The sequence below is a fragment of the Trifolium pratense genome, linkage group LG4 (genome assembly GCF_020283565.1).
Source record: "Trifolium pratense cultivar HEN17-A07 linkage group LG4, ARS_RC_1.1, whole genome shotgun sequence".
NCBI lineage: Eukaryota > Viridiplantae > Streptophyta > Magnoliopsida > Fabales > Fabaceae > Trifolium > Trifolium pratense.
In genome coordinates, this window is record NC_060062.1 from 13,517,550 (window position 1) to 13,537,198 (window position 19,649).

At 33.9% G+C, this 19,649-nt stretch overlaps 2 protein-coding genes across 11 annotated transcripts; both read left to right on the forward strand.

The window, feature by feature from the left end:
* The first annotated feature begins 3,670 nt into the window (after window positions 1-3,670).
* LOC123920274 (zinc finger CCCH domain-containing protein 13) lies at window positions 3,671-11,576 on the forward strand. Of its 10 annotated transcripts, XM_045972532.1 has the most exons (13): window positions 3,671-3,723; window positions 3,893-4,151; window positions 6,267-6,272; window positions 6,379-6,504; window positions 6,865-6,898; window positions 7,791-7,932; window positions 8,034-8,090; window positions 9,301-9,398; window positions 9,498-9,569; window positions 9,684-9,898; window positions 10,664-10,854; window positions 11,041-11,241; window positions 11,335-11,576. In XM_045972532.1, exons 2-13 carry the CDS (start codon window positions 4,025-4,027, stop codon window positions 11,410-11,412), a joined length of 1,347 nt encoding a protein of 448 aa, XP_045828488.1. In that variant the 5' UTR covers window positions 3,671-3,723; window positions 3,893-4,024; the 3' UTR covers window positions 11,413-11,576. The 10 variants fall into 10 exon arrangements, with proteins under 10 accessions (XP_045828488.1, XP_045828497.1, XP_045828498.1 ...); XM_045972541.1 differs by having other exon boundaries at window positions 3,893-6,272; window positions 9,684-9,784; XM_045972542.1 differs by having other exon boundaries at window positions 3,893-6,272; window positions 9,684-9,784; window positions 11,044-11,241.
* A 1,893-nt stretch (window positions 11,577-13,469) lies between these two features.
* LOC123920275 (traB domain-containing protein) lies at window positions 13,470-18,623 on the forward strand. Its single transcript, XM_045972543.1, has 9 exons — window positions 13,470-14,003; window positions 14,719-14,766; window positions 14,898-14,957; window positions 15,946-16,029; window positions 16,161-16,265; window positions 17,027-17,140; window positions 17,242-17,342; window positions 17,860-17,971; window positions 18,207-18,623. Exons 1-9 carry the CDS (start codon window positions 13,701-13,703, stop codon window positions 18,333-18,335), a joined length of 1,056 nt encoding a protein of 351 aa, XP_045828499.1. The 5' UTR covers window positions 13,470-13,700; the 3' UTR covers window positions 18,336-18,623.
* The last annotated feature ends 1,026 nt before the right edge of the window (window positions 18,624-19,649 follow it).

The window sequence follows — 19,649 nt, forward strand, 5'->3', positions numbered from 1 at the left end:
AAGATAAGGCGTTAAGGCTCATTTGGTCCCTTCCACCTTCTTATGTTCATCTTAAACCTGTTTTGATGTATGGGAAGGAAAAATTGAATTTTGAAGAAGTTGCAACTAAAATTATTTCTGAAGAAAGGAGGATGAAAAGTGATGAAAACACTTCATCAAGCTCGATGTTGCTAACTAGAAGTGGGACTAATGGGAAGAAAATCCATGCAAAGAATCTGCCGTGTTGGAAGTGTGGAAGGTGTGGGCATTTAAAGAGAAATTGTCCAGGTGGAGCAGTATCTGAAAAAGACTCTGAGACAAGTGCTAGCAATGTCTCCCTTGTTTTGGGAGATGATGGCGATCTTATCTAGAAGATAAAGTGTGTCCTTATGGTATTTCCGCTATACCATGGGAAAGGACAAGTTATTGCTAGCGGATTCAGAACAACACACGGGCATTGGTTGACATTGATGCAAGGTGTGTGGTGAGATGTGTTGATGGCTGAAAAAAAACTTCCTGAAAGCCAACATGGGAGTTGCACCATAACCTTTCAGCAGGTTTCGACATGAAATTCTTGGGATGGTTTAGTTCCAAGTGAAGTATACTTTTTATGGTGGAGTATGATTGTCGGTATAGACAATGGAAGCGGAAGATGGAACTCTTGCAATCAAGGTGGAGATTGTTGGGGTTGATTGTCAAGTCCCACATCGCCTAGTTTCTTAAATAAAGAAGGAGGTTAAAAAATAGCTATTGAAAGTCCCACATCGCTTAGAATTGTGAAGCAAGGAGAAAATCAAAGCTATATAATGGACCTAAGTTCTTTGTTTGTAATTGTACTAGTCAGTAGCACTTTAAGCTTATATCTGACTCTTAGTTTAAATATTTGCTTTGTGAGAGTGTGGTTGTATTGGGACATTGGGGTGAGAGTGAGAGAAGTCTATGTGTTGTAATAATTTTCACATAGTGATTATTCTCTAGTTGTCGGTTTAGACAACTGTTTGTGGTTTTTTCTCCGGTTTGGAGTTTCCACATTATATTCTTGTGTTTTTTGATTGTGTTTATTTTTCTTTAGTGTTGTTATTTCCTAACAGTGGTATCAAGAGCTTCGGTTCGATATTCTGAAGGTGCTAAAGAAGGGGCTTTGCTATGTCTTATTCAAGTGCTATGAAGTTTGACATAGAGAAGTTTGATGGAAGAATCAACTTTGGCTTGTGGAAAGTACAAGTCAATGATGTGTTGATACAATCAGGTTTACACAAGGCGCTGAAAGGAAACACTTCCAAGATGGATGCTGACAAGTGGGAGGAACTAGATTTGAGAGCTGCAAGTGCAATTCGCTTGTGTTTGGCAAAGAATGTTCTTGCGAATGTGCAGAATCTGTCATCAGCCAAGGAACTCTGGGAAAGGCTTGAAGGGTTGTATCAGGCAAAGGACATCTCAAATCGGTTGCTGCTGAAGGAGCAATTCCACAATTTGCGCATGGATGAGGGTACGAAAATCTCTGATCATCTTAGTACTTTAAATAATATTGTTTCTGAGTTAGAATCTATTAAAGTTGAGATTGATGATGAAGATAAGGCGTTAAGGCTCATTTGGTCCCTTCCACCTTCTTATGTTCATCTTAAACCTGTTTTGATGTATGGGAAGGAAAAATTGAATTTTGAAGAAGTTGCAACTAAAATTATTTCTGAAGAAAGGAGGATGAAAAGTGATGAAAACACTTCATCAAGCTCGATGTTGCTAACTAGAAGTGGGACTAATGGGAAGAAAATCCATGCAAAGAATCTGCCGTGTTGGAAGTGTGGAAGGTGTGGGCATTTAAAGAGAAATTGTCCAGGTGGAGCAGTATCTGAAAAAGACTCTGAGACAAGTGCTAGCAATGTCTCCCTTGTTTTGGGAGATGATGGCGATCTTATCTAGAAGATAAAGTGTGTCCTTATGGTATTTCCGCTATACCATGGGAAAGGACAAGTTATTGCTAGCGGATTCAGAACAACACACGGGCATTGGTTGACATTGATGCAAGGTGTGTGGTGAGATGTGTTGATGGCTGAAAAAAAACTTCCTGAAAGCCAACATGGGAGTTGCACCATAACCTTTCAGCAGGTTTCGACATGAAATTCTTGGGATGGTTTAGTTCCAAGTGAAGTATACTTTTTATGGTGGAGTATGATTGTCGGTATAGACAATGGAAGCGGAAGATGGAACTCTTGCAATCAAGGTGGAGATTGTTGGGGTTGATTGTCAAGTCCCACATCGCCTAGTTTCTTAAATAAAGAAGGAGGTTAAAAAATAGCTATTGAAAGTCCCACATCGCTTAGAATTGTGAAGCAAGGAGAAAATCAAAGCTATATAATGGACCTAAGTTCTTTGTTTGTAATTGTACTAGTCAGTAGCACTTTAAGCTTATATCTGACTCTTAGTTTAAATATTTGCTTTGTGAGAGTGTGGTTGTATTGGGACATTGGGGTGAGAGTGAGAGAAGTCTATGTGTTGTAATAATTTTCACATAGTGATTATTCTCTAGTTGTCGGTTTAGACAACTGTTTGTGGTTTTTTCTCCGGTTTGGAGTTTCCACATTATATTCTTGTGTTTTTTGATTGTGTTTATTTTTCTTTAGTGTTGTTATTTCCTAACAATATGATCGGTGCCAACTACGTAGACATCACAAACACCACCTTTTGCTGTAGAATCACACGACAATACGGTGACATCTTTCGAAAGTTCCTTCGGTAGCTCCACTTGACGACGTCGTCGACGTGACATTCTTCCATCGCAGTCGGCAACGGGTTTTAACTGTTGCAGTAGGTCTAAAAAAATTGTTCCATAAATGATTTATTCATTTCGATAGTTTAAACAATTTTCGTATATTATATATTAAAATTTGTTCTTTGATTAAATTATAAATTTATTAATTTTTCAGTAGTTTAAATTTATTAATCTACATTAGTTTTTCACATATATAAATATATTATTATAAATTAGAATTGAAATATGATGATATATATAGTCAAATTTTTTAAAATATGATGTTAAATCTTAAGAGGATCTTATATTTAGGGACGGATATAATAATTTCTACAACATCTATATTTCTACTTATATATTAGTATACGTTTTTATAACTTATACGCGAACCTATATTTTTACTCATAATAATTTGTACTTTTAATAGGACACATTAGACTTTTAACATGTCAGACTTAAGCCCAAAAGATAAACCCATGATTAGGGGTGGGCAAAAAAACCAAAAACTGAACCGAACTGCGGAACTAAACTGAACCATAACTAACAGTTTTAAAGCTAAAATGAAACAGTTTGGTTCGGTTCGTGATTATCAGTTTGGTTCGGTTCGTTTCTCTTAATGGTCCAATTCTTTTTAGTCAAAAGTTAGTTATAACTTGATTCAGAACCATAAAATAAAACCATTTTAACAGTTCGATTTAAAAAACAAATGGTTTAGTTCGGTTCTGTTATTATGAATTTTGAAAACAGTTTGATTCAGTTCGGTTCGATTTTTCTTAAAAACTAAGCCATGTCCACCCCTACCTATGATAGGGCACAAACCAAACTCAGACCTTCGTTTTTTTTTTTTATGAACTCAAGTTCGGCAAAGTCTAACTCGGCTTATCCTATTCTCACTATTAATAATAACAACAAGTAGTTTATTTTTATTTTATTTTACAAGTCAAGAAGTAGTGGCTCCACTCTTTTCCTCCACTCCACCATTCTTCAACTTCAAGGTAAGAACTTTCATTCCCCCCATTGACTCACACTCAACGACAACAGTTCATTTTTATTCTTACTTTTTTCTTTTTATAAATAATTTTATTTATTTATTTTTCTTCAATTTTGTTCCTAACGAATTTATTCTATTCCCTTTTTATTTACATATATCTTTCGTTTTCTCAGCAACAAAACAACAACGCGCAACCGTGGAAAATTTTCGATTGAATTAGGGTTACTATATCTTCTTCATTCATCAAACTCGAATAATTCAAAGCTATTTCCGATTATTGTTTATCGAATCGCTTAACGTTGAAGATGTTTGAACGGAAGCAGTTCAAGACAAGGTTATGCGCACTCTATCAGAAAGGTCGTTGCAATCGCCATAACTGTTCCTTTGCACATGGGAATGCTGAGCTTCGACGTTTTTCTTCCTCCTTTAACGGTGAATTTTCAATCTTTCGTTTTTTCATCTGTTTTTTAATTTTAATTATTTTTTGTTATGAAGTAGTGTTTGATTTGTTTAGGTTATTGAATTAGTTAGTTAGTTAGTTACATACTTGAGTGCATTTTAATGTTAGTTGATGAATGATGGATGCATATTGTGTGAATTATTACTTATAGAAATTCAGTGCCACTTGCATTGGTAAGTCATTTAAGAGGTTTCTGGCTTCAAAATTCAAATGGCCCCCCTGCTGGTGGACGGTGTAATTAGTATCCATTGGATTAGTCAGTCTTTGGGTCGGATACCGCGTCTTAAAAAAATATTACTTATATAATGTTGTTTACTAAATCTAACTGATCACTATTGTTTCGCGGGATCCTATTTATTTTAGTTAACTGATCAGTATTGTTTCGCGGGATCCTATTTAGTATGAAGTGTTGTCAAATGGCGGCTAATCGGCTATTGTGGTGCAATAGTGTTGTAGCGTATAGGAATTTGAACAAACCGCTATTTTTTGCCATCCAGGATGACATACATTATAAATGCAATTCTGTAATTGATATGCACTTCAATTATTATTTGGATTTTGGTGTACTTCAGTATAAATATTACACCTGTTTTGTTCACTTGCTTTGTTGGTTTTATTTCTCCTCGTATGGGTTTCTCTTCAATAACCGTCCTTGAATTGAGGAAATCAATCTTAGAGCATATAATATCTATTTTTGTGGCTAACATCATCTTCCATCAAATCTGTCGTACTTAATTTTTTTTTTATTTATTTTCAATATTGTGTTTTATTTCATGCAATTTTATATCTCTATTCTAGAACCTGACAATCTATATTTCATTTCTGGATTGCCGAGTTCAAAAGAATGTTTCTGAATGAAGAACTTACAAAATTTTGAAGAGCTCTTCATATTCCTTCTTGCAGATATAAGAGGACTGTAGATATTTCCTTCGACTATTTGTAGTCCACTAGTCTTTGTGTCTTTATGTGTTTGTTTTGTGACTTCTACATAAGCTGGTCTATTATTCATGATATAAAGATGTTTAAGCAGTGAAGAGTCCAAGTTGCCTCTCATATTTGTGATAACATACTTAACTTGAATTGGGAAAATTGACTAATGATAAGAAAATGAAGCATTGCATCAAAGGAGAAAAATGTGAGGAAGTAAATTATGCAGTGTCACATTATCGGCATCCCTCGTAAACTAATTATTCACATCTCCAGCTTGTTTAGTCGGCACACTGTTATTCTATTTATTTAGCTGGATTCAATACTCTTAAAACACTGAGGAGCTGGATGCTTATTTATATCTGATAATATGGCTCCTATGTCCATTTATTCTATGTAAGCAGACATTGAAGCATACATATGCAATAACACATAGCACGTGAGCTTAATGTCAGATTAATATATTCAATTTCAATGATCAGACATCTGTCCACGTTATCTTGTACATTGTTGCATTTCCAGCAGTACAGATATTTCATTTAAATGAGAGATTATTCCTCATGGATTCTGCTGATTGATTTATCTTTGAGGCAATGCTGGTGTTGTTGACATTGCATTTTCTTGGCAATGTTTTATATGCTTCATTCCATGAATCTGTGGAACTACAGTGTTTCCTGAAGGATCTTAATCAGTCTTACATGGATGTATCTGCTAGCTTCTTATTTTGATCAGAAGAGTTCAACAAATTTCCCAATCATTTCATATACAAATTCCACTACTTAAATGTGATCTAATGATATTCCTTTTGGCTGTTACTTCTGGATATGCCATGGCTACATGGACATAGGCAAAATGGAATTATTAATGAAGATGATATCAGGAGATATAAAATCTGATAGCATTTGGATGGATATTTATTTCTTAAGCACCTTGGATATGATGCCATTTGAGGTTATATATTATATCATACTTCTCAACAAGATGAGGATGTGAAATGTTGTTAATCTATTTCCACCTTGATTACACTTCAAAGATATAAACTACATATGCCGATTTTACTATATCTTTCATAATATGAGGGTGTGATATTTTCTATCTCCTCTCCTCTTACATGGGAGGCACTAATATTATTCATTATTATGTTTCTCTTGTTATTCCAGTTAATGGTAAGCTGGTCTTCATTATCAGTTTATGTGCTCTGTTTTTAGCTTCTGAAATATCTGTTGCTTTTTATTTTAGTCTGCAATACTAAAGCTAATTTTCATATTTCAGGAAGGAGGGACTATTTAGGTAATGACTTGAGGGATAAACTTGAGAGAAGGAATTTATCACCTCCAAGATATTCACCTCCAAGATATTCACCGGCTCGAGATGCAAGAGCTCGGCAGACTACTCGCGGTTAGACTCAACATCTTTATATCTGCTTGATCTCATTGTTTTTAGTATCGTTTGTTAGTTTACTCGTTCCATGGAGGGGAAGGTTTAAAGTCACTCTAAAGAGGTTTTTCTATCCATGATAGCAATTTTACATTTCATATTTTGAGATTGATTTCTTCTAAATCTTGAATGTATCTGATAACAATTTTAAGAGATCTTTAAACAAGAGATGGTCAGAGACGTGTTCTATTTCATTGCTTCACGATGAAGTTATAGCCAGCATAAATGAGAGGGGTAGATCATATTCACACAGATTGCACACACTGTTTTACTTAATGATCCCTTTTCTCTTTCCTAATGTTCCATGAAATAAAATTGCAGAATATAGTCCACCGAGGTCTCCGGAGAAAAAAAGGTAAATTAACACGAATTACTTTTGACAATATTGTTTTTCTCCTTTCATTTTTGTTGCCAATGATGCAGTGTACTTGTGTTTTTCATTTTTGTTGGCATTGTTGTCAACTACTTTGTTATTCTTGGATGTTCATATAAAAATATACTATATAGATGAAGTGGAAATTCAGAAATCTAATTAGAAAAAAAATTATTGACATATATTTGGGAGAGACAAACTTTGAAAGGGAGGAGGGAGATTAGAGAAGGATGGGGGGAGGCTTGATCCCTCATGAATGAATGAATGAATTCATGAGAAAGTGAAACATGCGAAGCATGCCAGAAGTGACAAATATATACTTTGTCTGCCATGCAATTATATATCATTTGTAATTGTAAGTCGATGATATTTTGTTCATTGATTTTTGTTATTAATAATCGTCAACTTTCTTTCATGGAACTCACTTGCTGAGGAATAACGGTCTTATTGTTTAAGTTATGTTTTGTAATTGGAGTTACAGGGTTTGATACCTAGGACTTGGTGAGGGAGTTTCTATAATTAAAATTCTGTTCTTACTTTCAAGACACTTAGGTAGAATTTGTTAGATGTGTTAAGATGAGACACATCAAAACATGGGATTCTACTTTATGTTTGGTACATTTTAAAATCTAACATAGCATGATTTAATATAAAAATGTGGTTATTTTGATTCCACTAAAGGAGCAGAACCAAATAGTACAAAACAGAACCATTTAATTTCATTCTGTTCTATTCCATGCTGACTGCATGCAAAATTACTTTATGTATGTAGTATCTCTTTCAAGGCCAACCTTTAATTTCTACATAAAATATTTCATTTTGTTTCAAATCCATGTCCATGCTTTAGTCTAAATATTAGCAACTCATGGTGCAGTGACAGAAGATATAAGAGAAAACAGGGCATCAGTGGCCAAAGCGATATTTCTGGAAGTTTAAAAGTCTCTGATAGAATTATTGATCAAGTTAAAGAAGGAAAACTGCATTCCTCTGATTCTAGAAATACTCTTGAGGATCAGGTTTAGAAATTGTTTAATCTTTCTATCACAAATATATATATCCAATACTCTTGTTTGTTTTGTTAAATTTCATGTTTTTTTATTCTTGGAAATTTTTGCAGCTGAAGAAAGTACATTCCGATATCGACACTCTTGAGAACCGGAAATCCCAACTATCGGTTAGTTTTGTCTCTTGTAGTTGCATTTTTTCACATTCTCTATGGTAGCAAAAATTCGAAACAGAAAATTGTTTTGTTATGTTCATTTGGTTCCATTCTCTTAAAGCATCTAAAATATACTACTTTTCTGAACACCATGTCCCATTCGATTTTGTTTTTAAAATGCACTAAACATAAGACAAAACAAAACACATGGGTCATCCCCAAAACCAGACTCAAAACACGTCTAGCTCAGTTGAATTTGAATACAATCGAATTTTGAATGTCTCTTAATCATTCACAAGGGTTTTACAAGTTTATATACTAGAGAATATAGTAGATATTTCACTTTTTTTTTTATATAAGGTGAGAAGGAAGTTAGAAATGACAGCGAGATTACTAGCTATTTTTTTATATACGCAAAATATTTGAATTAAAAAAGGAGTACAAGGCGTACTCCTACCCGCCATTATAACATATATACAGTATTAAATACACCTCAAACATAAACCAAGCTGAAAAGGAAGTGACAAATCAAGTGAAAGAAGGCATGCTGATTATATAAGGTATATAAGCTGAAACCAAGTGCAATGGCTAGACAATGGTTCGATGCTCACAGCAGCTAAAACCCTAACAAAAATCAAGTGAAATGGGAGACAAAAATTAAGGATCAAACCAGAGATAGCTCTGGAAACATGAACTTGAACAAGTCATATGGGATTTACAGGTATATATACAAGAGAGCAAAGAGAAGCACGAGCCCATAGTATTAGAAATTTAGAACGAAGTCATTCTACCTAAGCTAAGCTAACTAAGGAAACTATGAAAGCCTAATAGGTAGGAAATAGTAACTGTAATCACATTATATTTACACACATACTGTGAAGCAATTTGATTCTGCCAAGCTGAATCTAAAAGCCACGCCTGTGTGCACTCCTTAATCATGTTTTTTTAAAATTGGTTGGATGAGCACACACTTTGTCAGTTGCATCCCTGTTCAGAGAGGAAAAGTTGGAGGTTAAAGTTATCTTATAGGGGGTATTCAATTGTAATTTCCAAATCTTTGCTTTGAGGCTTAAATCTGATGCTGATATTGGGAGTTGTTTCATATGCCATTTTGAGAAAATTAATTAGATTGAACTTCCTATCCATTTCGCTGAAATAATTATCCTCTTCGTGGTTGGATTAAATTCAATTCCGACTTTTTGACTTGCAATGTACATTTTTGAAGGTCCGTCTAGATGAGAGTGTTCAAGAAGTGGATAGCCTTAATTCCAGAATTCAGGAACTTGAGGCTCAGTTAAACAAGGAGAATGGAGAGTATAAAAGGTATTAACCATTTCCATTACTTTTACGGTTCTTGATCATGCCATTCCCTTTCCTGGTTTTTATTTATTCTTTGTTTCTTATGTAAAACATAAAATTCAGAATTACTTCAAGAATAAGGAAGTTTGTTCGAATGCACAATCATAATTTGGAGTTGCAAGATGAACTTAAGAGGCAAGTTACAACATTTGTATGAATTCATGTCATTTGGTCACTTTGTTTTCTCAATTGCATTCTTTAATCCTTTAGCAGTGATTTTCATTTTCAATTTGTTTGTTTTGTATGTAGATCACAGGTCCGACTTCAAAGGTTTGGAGATCAGCTTTTCTCGGACATTTCTATAATTGGTGCTAATGAGGAAGATTTTAGCGTTGATATTGTAAGCAATGGTGAGAATACTAGTCTCCCTCCAATCACCAAACATAATTTGGAGCAGAATGGCGGATCTCCCTGCAGAAAAAGGCTGCATGGGGAACGAGATTCTGTGGAAAAGTTAAAACAAGGTAGTAGTTGGTAAAGATAGTTACTTTGAATTTTTTTCAGAAATAATGCGACTTTTCTAAGCAAAACATAGGATAGCGCTTAAATGAAAATATATTTCATTTGCGTGGGGATGTATATGTTCAGACAACCTATAATCAAGCTAGTATCTGACATTTTTTATATTGTGAATAATGCAGAATTGTCTTTTAAGGCCATATATTTCGTAACCTGTGTGGTTCTGGACCACTAGTTTTTTAATGTTTTAGTTGTTATTAGCATAAATGGACAAATTTAACACAATCCTCGTATTCTCATTTCATATTTGATAAGAACATAAAGGTAGACATGTGTATAGGAGCATAAGACGTCTTTACCCCCACTTTGTATTGTCATGGAAGTATTAAATTTTTTACTGACCTTGCACTGATTATATAAAAGATTACTTGATACTGTCTCTGTTTGCCAGAGACACATTTCTTCTAAATTTTATCATGGTTCATGGATTTTGATTGTCTTTTTAAACCAGTTGGTCTGGTAATTTTTTTGAACAAGCAGTTGGTCTGGTAATTGACTCCGGATAATATTTGATTGTTAGCTTGCTTAAATATTCTAATAACTTTATTTGGACATATGCTCATTTGCTTTCAGCTCCTTTGACATCTTTAAGGTTGTTCTTTGCTGCGCAAATAATATGCTTCAATTTTTCCTTTAATCTTGCCACCGGGCATAGTTATTGGAAATGAGCTTTTTATTATTTTGCTGACCTCTTGCGGACGTGCATGCAGATAAATCAAAAGTGGGGCATTTGGTTGAAACAGAAAGAAGCGGGAAGCGTTCTCGATTGTCTGCTCAAACGAATGACAAGGGTTGTGAGGAGGCCCCAGGCAATGGAATTGAAGTTATTAGGCACGTAGATCTTGAAGGAAAGCACAAGAAAGGAATATGGAATTCTTCTAACAACACTCATTCAGAAAAGGTACTAGTTCAATTAATTTCATGGCAGCTTTGCCTCTGCTGACACTTAGTAAAATGAAGCTTGTTTTGGTATGTTGCATTTTTTGGTGATGCTGGGTTTTTTGTTTCGGTCATACATGAAACAGCTAGTTTTATATCTTGTCTTAAATAAGATTTTCAAAAGTTTACCATAACCATGAATATACAGCAGAAGGAATCCAGGATTGAAGTGCCATCAACCAGCATGGCAGCTCATGTGTTTGACGAGGAAGTTGATATTGAACATGATAATGGAACTGATATCGATGAAACTGCAAAGACAGAAAATGAGAATGCAGTGGCATTACAGGTGAAGGGCATACCTCTCATGCTTACCCCAGATTTGATTCCCCGTAGCAATTATTCACAGGTTTGTTCTTCTCTGGGGTTACAATTTGTTTACTACCTTAAAATCTAGACTCTTGTAGTAAGCATTTGTAATAGCACTTTAACTAATGTGCAGTATGAGGGTAAACACGAGAACGTGGATGTGGATGGTCTCGATGAAGAGGCAGCAGGATCACGCATGGACATGGTCTAATTAGTATTTGCAATCTCTAGCTTTTTGTTTTGGCGGTTCAAAAGCTGTATATTTGAATCATAATAGGATAGGATGCAAGATAGTAAAACAAGAAACAAATGACTTCAGTACTTATCTTTGAATGGATGTAATGATGCATTCCTTATTAGTGGATATTGATGTGACATTAATGTGTTATACTGTTATTTGTTATTAAGATGATAAAAATCAAACCCAACAAAAAAGAGAATAAAAAAGACACTTGGGTTCAATGTTAATCCACATGAGAAACCTAGACTACAATTACAGTCTCATCTAACATCAGCTCTCACCTCTGTTATTCTTCAATACAAGCTATCCACTGTACCTCTTATCTCTGTTCCTCATATATGAATCTTCTCTACAAGCCGTCCACTATGTGATGAATATTGAACTTAACTCCACTTTAAGATCATGATTCAAAGGGGAGGGTTGCCCAGTCTTATATAAGCCCTCATAAACATGGTTAATTCTTCACCTCAAAACTATTAAGTCTTCACAATGTTGTGCTGTTTTGGAAAATCATTTTTTTGCATGTGAACATTAATGACTCCTAGAAGTGGCAGCCAGATCCATTTGAAGGTTATTCGGTCAAATGTGTATATCAATTTTTAACAAAGAAGGATCAAGTGGTCATTCCGGATCAAAAATGACGTGATTTGAAATAATTTACTTCTGCGAAAAATATCTATTTTTACATGACAATTATTTTGAAAATAAGATAACAACAAAGGATAATCTAGCGAGAGGAGACGTAACTCAATTAGATTCTCTACTTTTTTCAGGGAGGGTGTGAGTTCAACGAAACATCTAATTGTTTATTTTTTTTTTTGAATGATTTTTTCTGTAATCTTTTGAGGGGTGTTGTAAAGTGCCTGGGAATTGATACTGTTTTTTCTATTGATTTTCCTCTTCATCCTCTTCAATTTGGTAGTAGTTATTTGTTTAAAAGGGAGACACACAAGTGTTTTATTGATTAAGTTTATCTATAAACTATAATATATATAAAGAGAATAATCAGTTTTGGTGTGAAATTTTTATAATATCAACAATATTTTTGATTTTTTTTAGCAGCAAATTTTTTTTTTATTAACAAACTCACCAAAACATAAGGCTGGTCTATTGTCTATCGACGCCCTTTTTTATTTCTTTTTTGTTCATCCTTTGACTCGGTAAGGGAACGGAAAGCAATTCAATGGCAACTTGAAGCAGAATATCATAATTTTTTATTAACAAAGTGGTTGAAGACAGGGAAAAAAAAACTTCATGTACGATTTAAACTATTGGTGACTAAATCTTCTGTACTTGTACAATTGTACTTTTTTTTTTTTACTTTATCTTGTACTTGATTGATAAATTTTTTGTACTTTTACAGTTTTACCCAATTTGGTGCATGATGCATCTTGTACTTGATTGAGATTGTTTTACTTAATATATTATTTGTTTTTCCAAAAAAAAAAAAAAATATCTATCAAACATTCAAATATCATATAAGAATAAAAAAATCTTTAATATCTCAAAAATTTGTTGCCTTTTCCTTCCACCGAACACAAATATAAGCAAAAATGCATTTTTTAAATTTATGATGTATCTAGCCTGTATTATAGTTCAGATACATTTGTTATTCAATGAATCGAAAAAAGTATATTTTTGCTTATATTTGTGTTCGGAGGGAGTATTCAATGGATAAATAAAAATAACTTTTTCAGGTTCATTATATTATTAATGTATCCGGTCTATATTATAGACCAAATACAATAGTTATGCAATAAATATAGAAAATATTTTTTTTTACTAGTGTTGTATACTATGAAGCACGGACACCGGACACGACACAGACACTGACACGTCGACATCGATAAAAATTTAAAAAAATGACATAATTTAATATAATCATAAGTGTTGGTGTCAGACATGGACACCGACACGTGTCTGACATGGACACGTCTAATCTGACGAGTATCGGTGATTCCTAAAATGTATATCTTTTATCTTTTATATAAAATAAAGGAAGGAAAGTAAAATAAAGAAAGAATAATTCCAATTCGTGCAAACTACACCACCGTTATTTTACCACTTTGAGTGAGAGAACGAAAGAAAGAAACAATATTCAATTTTTATGACTCACCTCGTCACTCGTACTCAACTCGCTCGACTCGCGCCTTTCATTCATCGCTCCATAACAACAACAAGTCTCATTCCAAAACCGTCACCTTACCTCAATTCTCAACCATAACCGATCTCAAACTCCTCCGAACAACTCTCCGGCAATGGAGGCACAGCCACCGGAATCCAACACCCCCGCCGTTGAAGAAGGAGGAGGAGGAGAAGACTTCATCCAAGTCCACGATCTGAAAATGGAGAGTTTATCTGATAGCATGGTTCGAATTGATCATCCATCAGATGCAGTCGATGCAGCTTCGTCTCCTTCTGATGATCCGATGGTTATAGATCGCCGTCCGGTAGCGCTTCCGGTGGAGCTTTCAAGAAACGTGATGATGCTTTCTTGTGAGTCTTCTGCTGTTGGCGGTGTTTGTGATGTTTACTTGGTTGGCACCGCTCATGTATCGGAGGTAGTTTTTTTTGTTTTGATTTTGGTGCAGTTTTAATTCATTTCAATTTTAATTGTTATTGTGTTATTTCTTTGCTTAAAATGAATATTTGTCTTCTTTTAATTATATTATGTTATTGTGTTTTTAGTTCATTCATTTCAATTGGAATTGCCTTTTGTTTAATTTTGTAAAATGCATGGTTTTAAATTGCGGTTGTAGTTGTGGTTAAGTTGTTAACCTTGATACCGGGGCATAATGCAGGCATTTGTTACTTTGGTGGGCGCCGCTGCATTGCCAATTGAATTCACCATCGTTGAATTGGTGGTGAATTGACATAGTTAGAGACTTAGAGCTTAACATTTACTACCTCTGGTCCTAAATATAAGAAATAGTTAACTTTTTAATACATTGAAAAATTTGATGTATCTAGTCTATGATATAGTCTAGATACATACATCAATATTTCAATGTATCTAAAAAGTGAATTTTTTTCTTATATTAAGGACCGGAGGGAGTATTTCAATTGGAATTGATTTTTGTTTTGTTTGTAAAATTTATAGTTCTAAATTGCGGTTGTACTTGTGGTTAAACTGCGAACCTTGATACCGGAACAAAAAATGTAGGCACTTATTACTTTGGTGGTCGCGGTTGTGGTGTCAAATTGAATTCACTGATGTTGAATTGGTGGTGAATTGATATAGTTAGAGGTTAACATTTATGTTGAACTATGTTGCAGGAATCAAGCAAAGAAGTTCAAGCTATTGTCAATTTACTAAAACCAGAGGTTTTGTTTTCCTTTTGAACTCTGTTAAACATAAGGCTGAGCTGCCTGATTTTGGATTTGATGCTGGTTCTCTTTCTTTTCCTTGCACGTTTTTAACATGAAACCATATGGTTGGCCTTTGTTTGCTGCAGTCTGTCTTCCTTGAATTGTGCTCGAGTCGTGTTAGGATGCTTACCATGCAAAATCTTAAGGTATCTACTTTTTAACTTGGTATTTCATAATGAGCAAGGTTGGCAACACATTATATGGTTATATGGTGACGGATATTGATTTTGTAAAATTGATTTTTGTTAAAACTGAGTTGAACGTTAAGGGTCTATTTTTGGGTTCAACAAGGGGGTGGGGTAATGGAGTGGAAGGGGTTGTGTTTGGTTCGACGAGGGAAGGGCAAGTCTAGAATTACATTTTTTTCCTTTGTAATATGTAAGGTCACATTAAATAAAAATCTATTTAAGTCCAATTTGTAAATAAATATTTGGGGTGGCTAAAATTGGCTTTAGGAGTGATTTTACTTCCCTCCCCTCCAACCAAACAACTGATTTATGTTTTTGTACATTCATGTAAAAATGCGTTTAGCATTCAATTTAAGACTAAAACTTGCATTTGGAGTTAAAAGCTCCAAATCCCAACTTCAAGTTTAAATCAATTTTGGAGGCAAAAACAATTCTATTTGAGAACATCCAAATATGCCAAAAAAACTTCTGCTTCTAGAATCACTTTTGTCTCTCAAGAAAGTGAATACAAAATGTGCAATATATATTTAGTGGGAGTCATGACTGGTGTATCTTACTATTGGAGAATATCAGCAATAGCATGCTTTATAGTTATGCATTAGATGAGTGCAGGGGTTGAAAGGTTAAGTATATGCTTGCTGAATATTTGTATTGCTGACTGGTGTTGTACTGACCAAAGGAGTATCATCATCATTTTATTATACATATTTATTTTTTAATAATATGCTTATTTACCTTGATGTTTTAAACCTTTAAGCTTGCTAGTTTTGAGTATTTTGCTTTTCCTTGTGTATTAAGGAGGTGAAAAAAACATCCTTTCTTTCAGTAATAAAATGATAATTGTAATTGTCGTAGCCGTATAAAATATTGTTCAACTATAGCATTAACAAGTTGCTTTAATTTCATCCATATGTTGATTCTCATTTAGTTATCTATTTTCATCCAGGTACCTACTGTGAGAGAAATGATTGAAATGTTGAAGAAAAAACATAACATGTTTGAAGTAGTTTATTGCTGGTTCTTAGCCAAGGCATGTTTCTATGCTTGACTATCATATTTACCATCCCATTTACATTTTCAACTATTTATCTTTCCTTCTCTTATTCAATAATGCTTTATTTCTGATGTACCGTAGTTTTTATGCCCTTGAATTTCTGACAGGTTGCCAGTCAGCTTGAGGTCTTTCCGGGCGCTGAGTTTCGTGTGGCATATGAAGAAGCATTGAAGTATGGTGGCAGGGTGATACTCGGTGACCGCCCTGTACAGGTTGGATAAGTTTTTTTTAAAATAAGAAAAGCCACTGATATTGCATATGTATAATGTAATGTATTATTCATTCTTATTATGTTTTCAACTCTTCATATTTTCTTTGATACATTATTAAGGCTAGTAGTAGTATACAAGCAATGCTACATCACTATTTTTTTGTTGCTCTCTGCTGTAAGAATTTCCCTCATCTCCTTTGTTCATCCATTGTGTATGCTGTCTTATCGCGGCTGTAAGCAAAAAGGCTGTTATAACATTTAGAACAATTGACCGCCATGTCACATAGCCTACCATTTTGTTAGTTTTGATACTATTGCATAAAGGCCTACTCTGTACCACTTCAACCCTACAACATAAATATATGTTTTTTTCCTCAACTTCTGAATCTACTTCAAACACTTACTGGAAAATATTCAATTCTTACGATATTACTCTTGATTCTTTCTATAGCCGTTGGAGAAATATTGATATGTACTATTGTAGTCAATAAAAGGAAAAAATTGAAAACAAAATATTTTTTGTTGTTTTTTGGAAGAAGTTAGAAGAAATATCCTCTGAAATGCTGTTAAAAATAAGATATGCCATAATTCATAATAGCATTTATGTTTTTTTTACAAAACTTTGCTAAATGCACCCTAATCTGTTCATTTAGTTTTTCAATATTTGCAGTTATATGAAAGTGCTTTCAACATGGTTTGATTGTATGATGTTTTAAAGTTTCTTGTTACTGTATTAATGAGTTTTTATTTGGAATGAGACAGATTACATTGAAGAGAACATGGAGTAAGATGCCACTTTGGCACAAGGCAAAATTGGTGTACAATTTACTTTTCCAAACAATTTTTTTACCAAGCTCCGATGATTTTAATAACATGGTATATTTCACGATCTTCATGCACTAATGATAAATGTGAATTAATCGTGTTTGTGCAAAGTTCTTGTCTATATCCTAACATGGGTTGCTTTGCTTCTTCAGCTAAAGGAAATGGGTGACAATGACATGCTAACTCTTGTTATTCAAGAAATGAGCAAGGAATATCCAACTTTAATGGAGACCCTTGGCGATGAACGAGATCAGTAAGCTCTATTGCACTTAATTAAATTTTCATTTATTGTGTCTGGCCCGCTTCCTTTATTCTTAAATTAGGGGGTCCTTGGAGTTGGAGGGCATCCTAGACATGGTTTTAGTACATTTTCTGCTTATCCTAGCCAAACCTTGGGTCTGAATTCAAATGCCTTGGAGGGGGCTTCTTACCACGTGCCTCTTTCGTTTCAGAGCTTCAGATATCAAAATATTTTTGAACTGACCATACTGCAGAGATTTTTTGGGGGGTTGATATCATCCAGTTACATCTTTATCTAGTGCACTAGCATCTTGGAGTTTAGATGAAACATGTTCTTCATTGTTGCAATTAACAGTATATTAGTGAACGTGACTGGATTAGTTCAACTAACCTTTATTTTATCTAGAATTGAGGGTGACTGCATTTGTTCAAATAACCTCTGCTTTATCTAGAAGTTCTATACAATAAGATTATGTATTTATATTGCGTCTTATATTATGTATGATTTAACTTATATTGCGTCTCTGCAGGTACATGTCCTCCACATTATTACAAGTGGCAAGTGAGAGCAGATCAGTTGTTGCTGTTGTTGGGAAGGGGCATCTTCAAGGAATAAAGAAGAATTGGAAGCAACCTATTGTGGTTCGTGAACATTCAGTTATTTCTGTTTATAATTGTTATAATTGCTTGAGTTTATCCTGTGTGCACTTCAAAGCAGATACTCTTGAATTTAGAAGTATTTTTATCACAAAAACATTCTTCGGATACACCTATTTCATGATTTGTAGTTTTTGTCTTTTCAAAATTCTAGTACTCATTCATGTATTAGTCATTGACAGATTTTCTGACCCCAATTTTCCTTACTGTTTGTTATCAGATGCAGGATCTCCTGACAATTCCATCTCCCAAACCGGCTATCTCTGCATTGAGAGTCTTTACATCTGTTGGTGTTGGCGTGGCTGGGGTGGCCATAATATCAGGCATCTATCTTTCATGCAAGAAATGAATTTTCTAGGTAGAGACATTGTTATAATTTTCATCTACAGGAACGTTTGGTATATGGATTGAAATATACACATATTGAGTCAAGTTATACCATCATCAACAAAGTTGGTGCATAAGCCATTTAATTGATTTTGTTTTATTGTTTGCATAAGCATTGCAATCCCTTTCCTCTAAACCTTGTTAAATTATGCACAATCCCATTGGTGGCGTTTAGATATTATTAAAACAGGATAGAACAAAATGTATGCAATCCGGAATAGAAATATAGGAGCGTTTGAATTTAGCTCTATTATCCATAAGATTAAATGTATGTTGTCTTTAAATTCCGGCTTTGAGGTGAAGCCCATACGACGTCAAGCGAATTTGGTTGCTCATACTATAGTTAGAGCGACCATTTCTTGGTCTCGTCGCGAAATTTTTAATTCAATACCTTCTTGTATTCATAACTTATTATAATAATGAAATGATGAGTTTCCTTTTGTAAAAAAAAAAAAAAAAAGGAAAGAACAAAATACTTGGTTCTGTACTAATATTTATTGCATATATTAAAAACAGAATAGAATAAGACTAGAGGTAAAAAGTTATGCATTTTAACTGTAAAAAAAATAAAAAATAGAACTGGAATCAAATAGAACATATAACTCCAACAATTCAAAGGGTAATTTAGTAATAATTGCACAATTCAAACAAATTCATTACTCCACTAACTTTTTTTAATATCCATATTTTTTTAGAGATTCTTATATTTAGAGACGGTGTGTGTAGATCACTTTGATAGTTTTATACAATAAAAATTGTAGTTAAATGTTTGTATGGAAAAATCAACTATGAGTTACTTTATAACATTACATTTCATTAATCATTAATGTATGAGAAAGATAGGTCAAAAGAATTGAGAAAAGATGGATAAAATTAAGATTTCTCACCTCCTTTATCAACAAGCAAGCTTGTTTAATATAAGATTTCTCTCTTATACTAAAGATGGACAAAATTAAGAAATCGAAGAGTATACGAAATTGAGAGAGAAGAGGTGCTTGAAACTGAAGGAAAAAATTAATTTGCATTCAATCAATAGATTTTTAGAGACTCACCCGTCCGTATCCAATTGTTCATGACTGATTTTTTACAAATATTGACCTGAGACTCGACCTAATGCTTCAATTTGTTGGCGGTTATCTCAGTTGAGTCGGGAGTGATAGGTTTGTAATCATATATAATTCCTCCAAAAGTATTATTAATATGAAAAAGAAAATAATGGGTCAGGGACTAAATCAAACTCACCAAAACAAGATAACAGTAACTAAGCAAACCAACT

Bases quoted from the DNA above. Each gene is read 5' to 3' on its own strand.
- LOC123920274 (XM_045972532.1), top strand. From the start codon at position 4,025: ATGTTTGAACGGAAGCAGTTCAAGACAAGGTTATGCGCACTCTATCAG. The intron at 9,570-9,683 runs GCAAGTTACAAC...TTTTGTATGTAG, and splicing joins TTGCAAGATGAACTTAAGAG to ATCACAGGTCCGACTTCAAA. The intron at 11,242-11,334 runs GTTTGTTCTTCT...ACTAATGTGCAG, and splicing joins CCCGTAGCAATTATTCACAG to TATGAGGGTAAACACGAGAA.
- LOC123920275 (XM_045972543.1), top strand. From the start codon at position 13,701: ATGGAGGCACAGCCACCGGAATCCAACACCCCCGCCGTTGAAGAAGGA. The intron at 17,343-17,859 runs GTAAGCTCTATT...GCGTCTCTGCAG, and splicing joins CTTGGCGATGAACGAGATCA to GTACATGTCCTCCACATTAT. The intron at 17,972-18,206 runs GTTCGTGAACAT...GTTTGTTATCAG, and splicing joins ATTGGAAGCAACCTATTGTG to ATGCAGGATCTCCTGACAAT.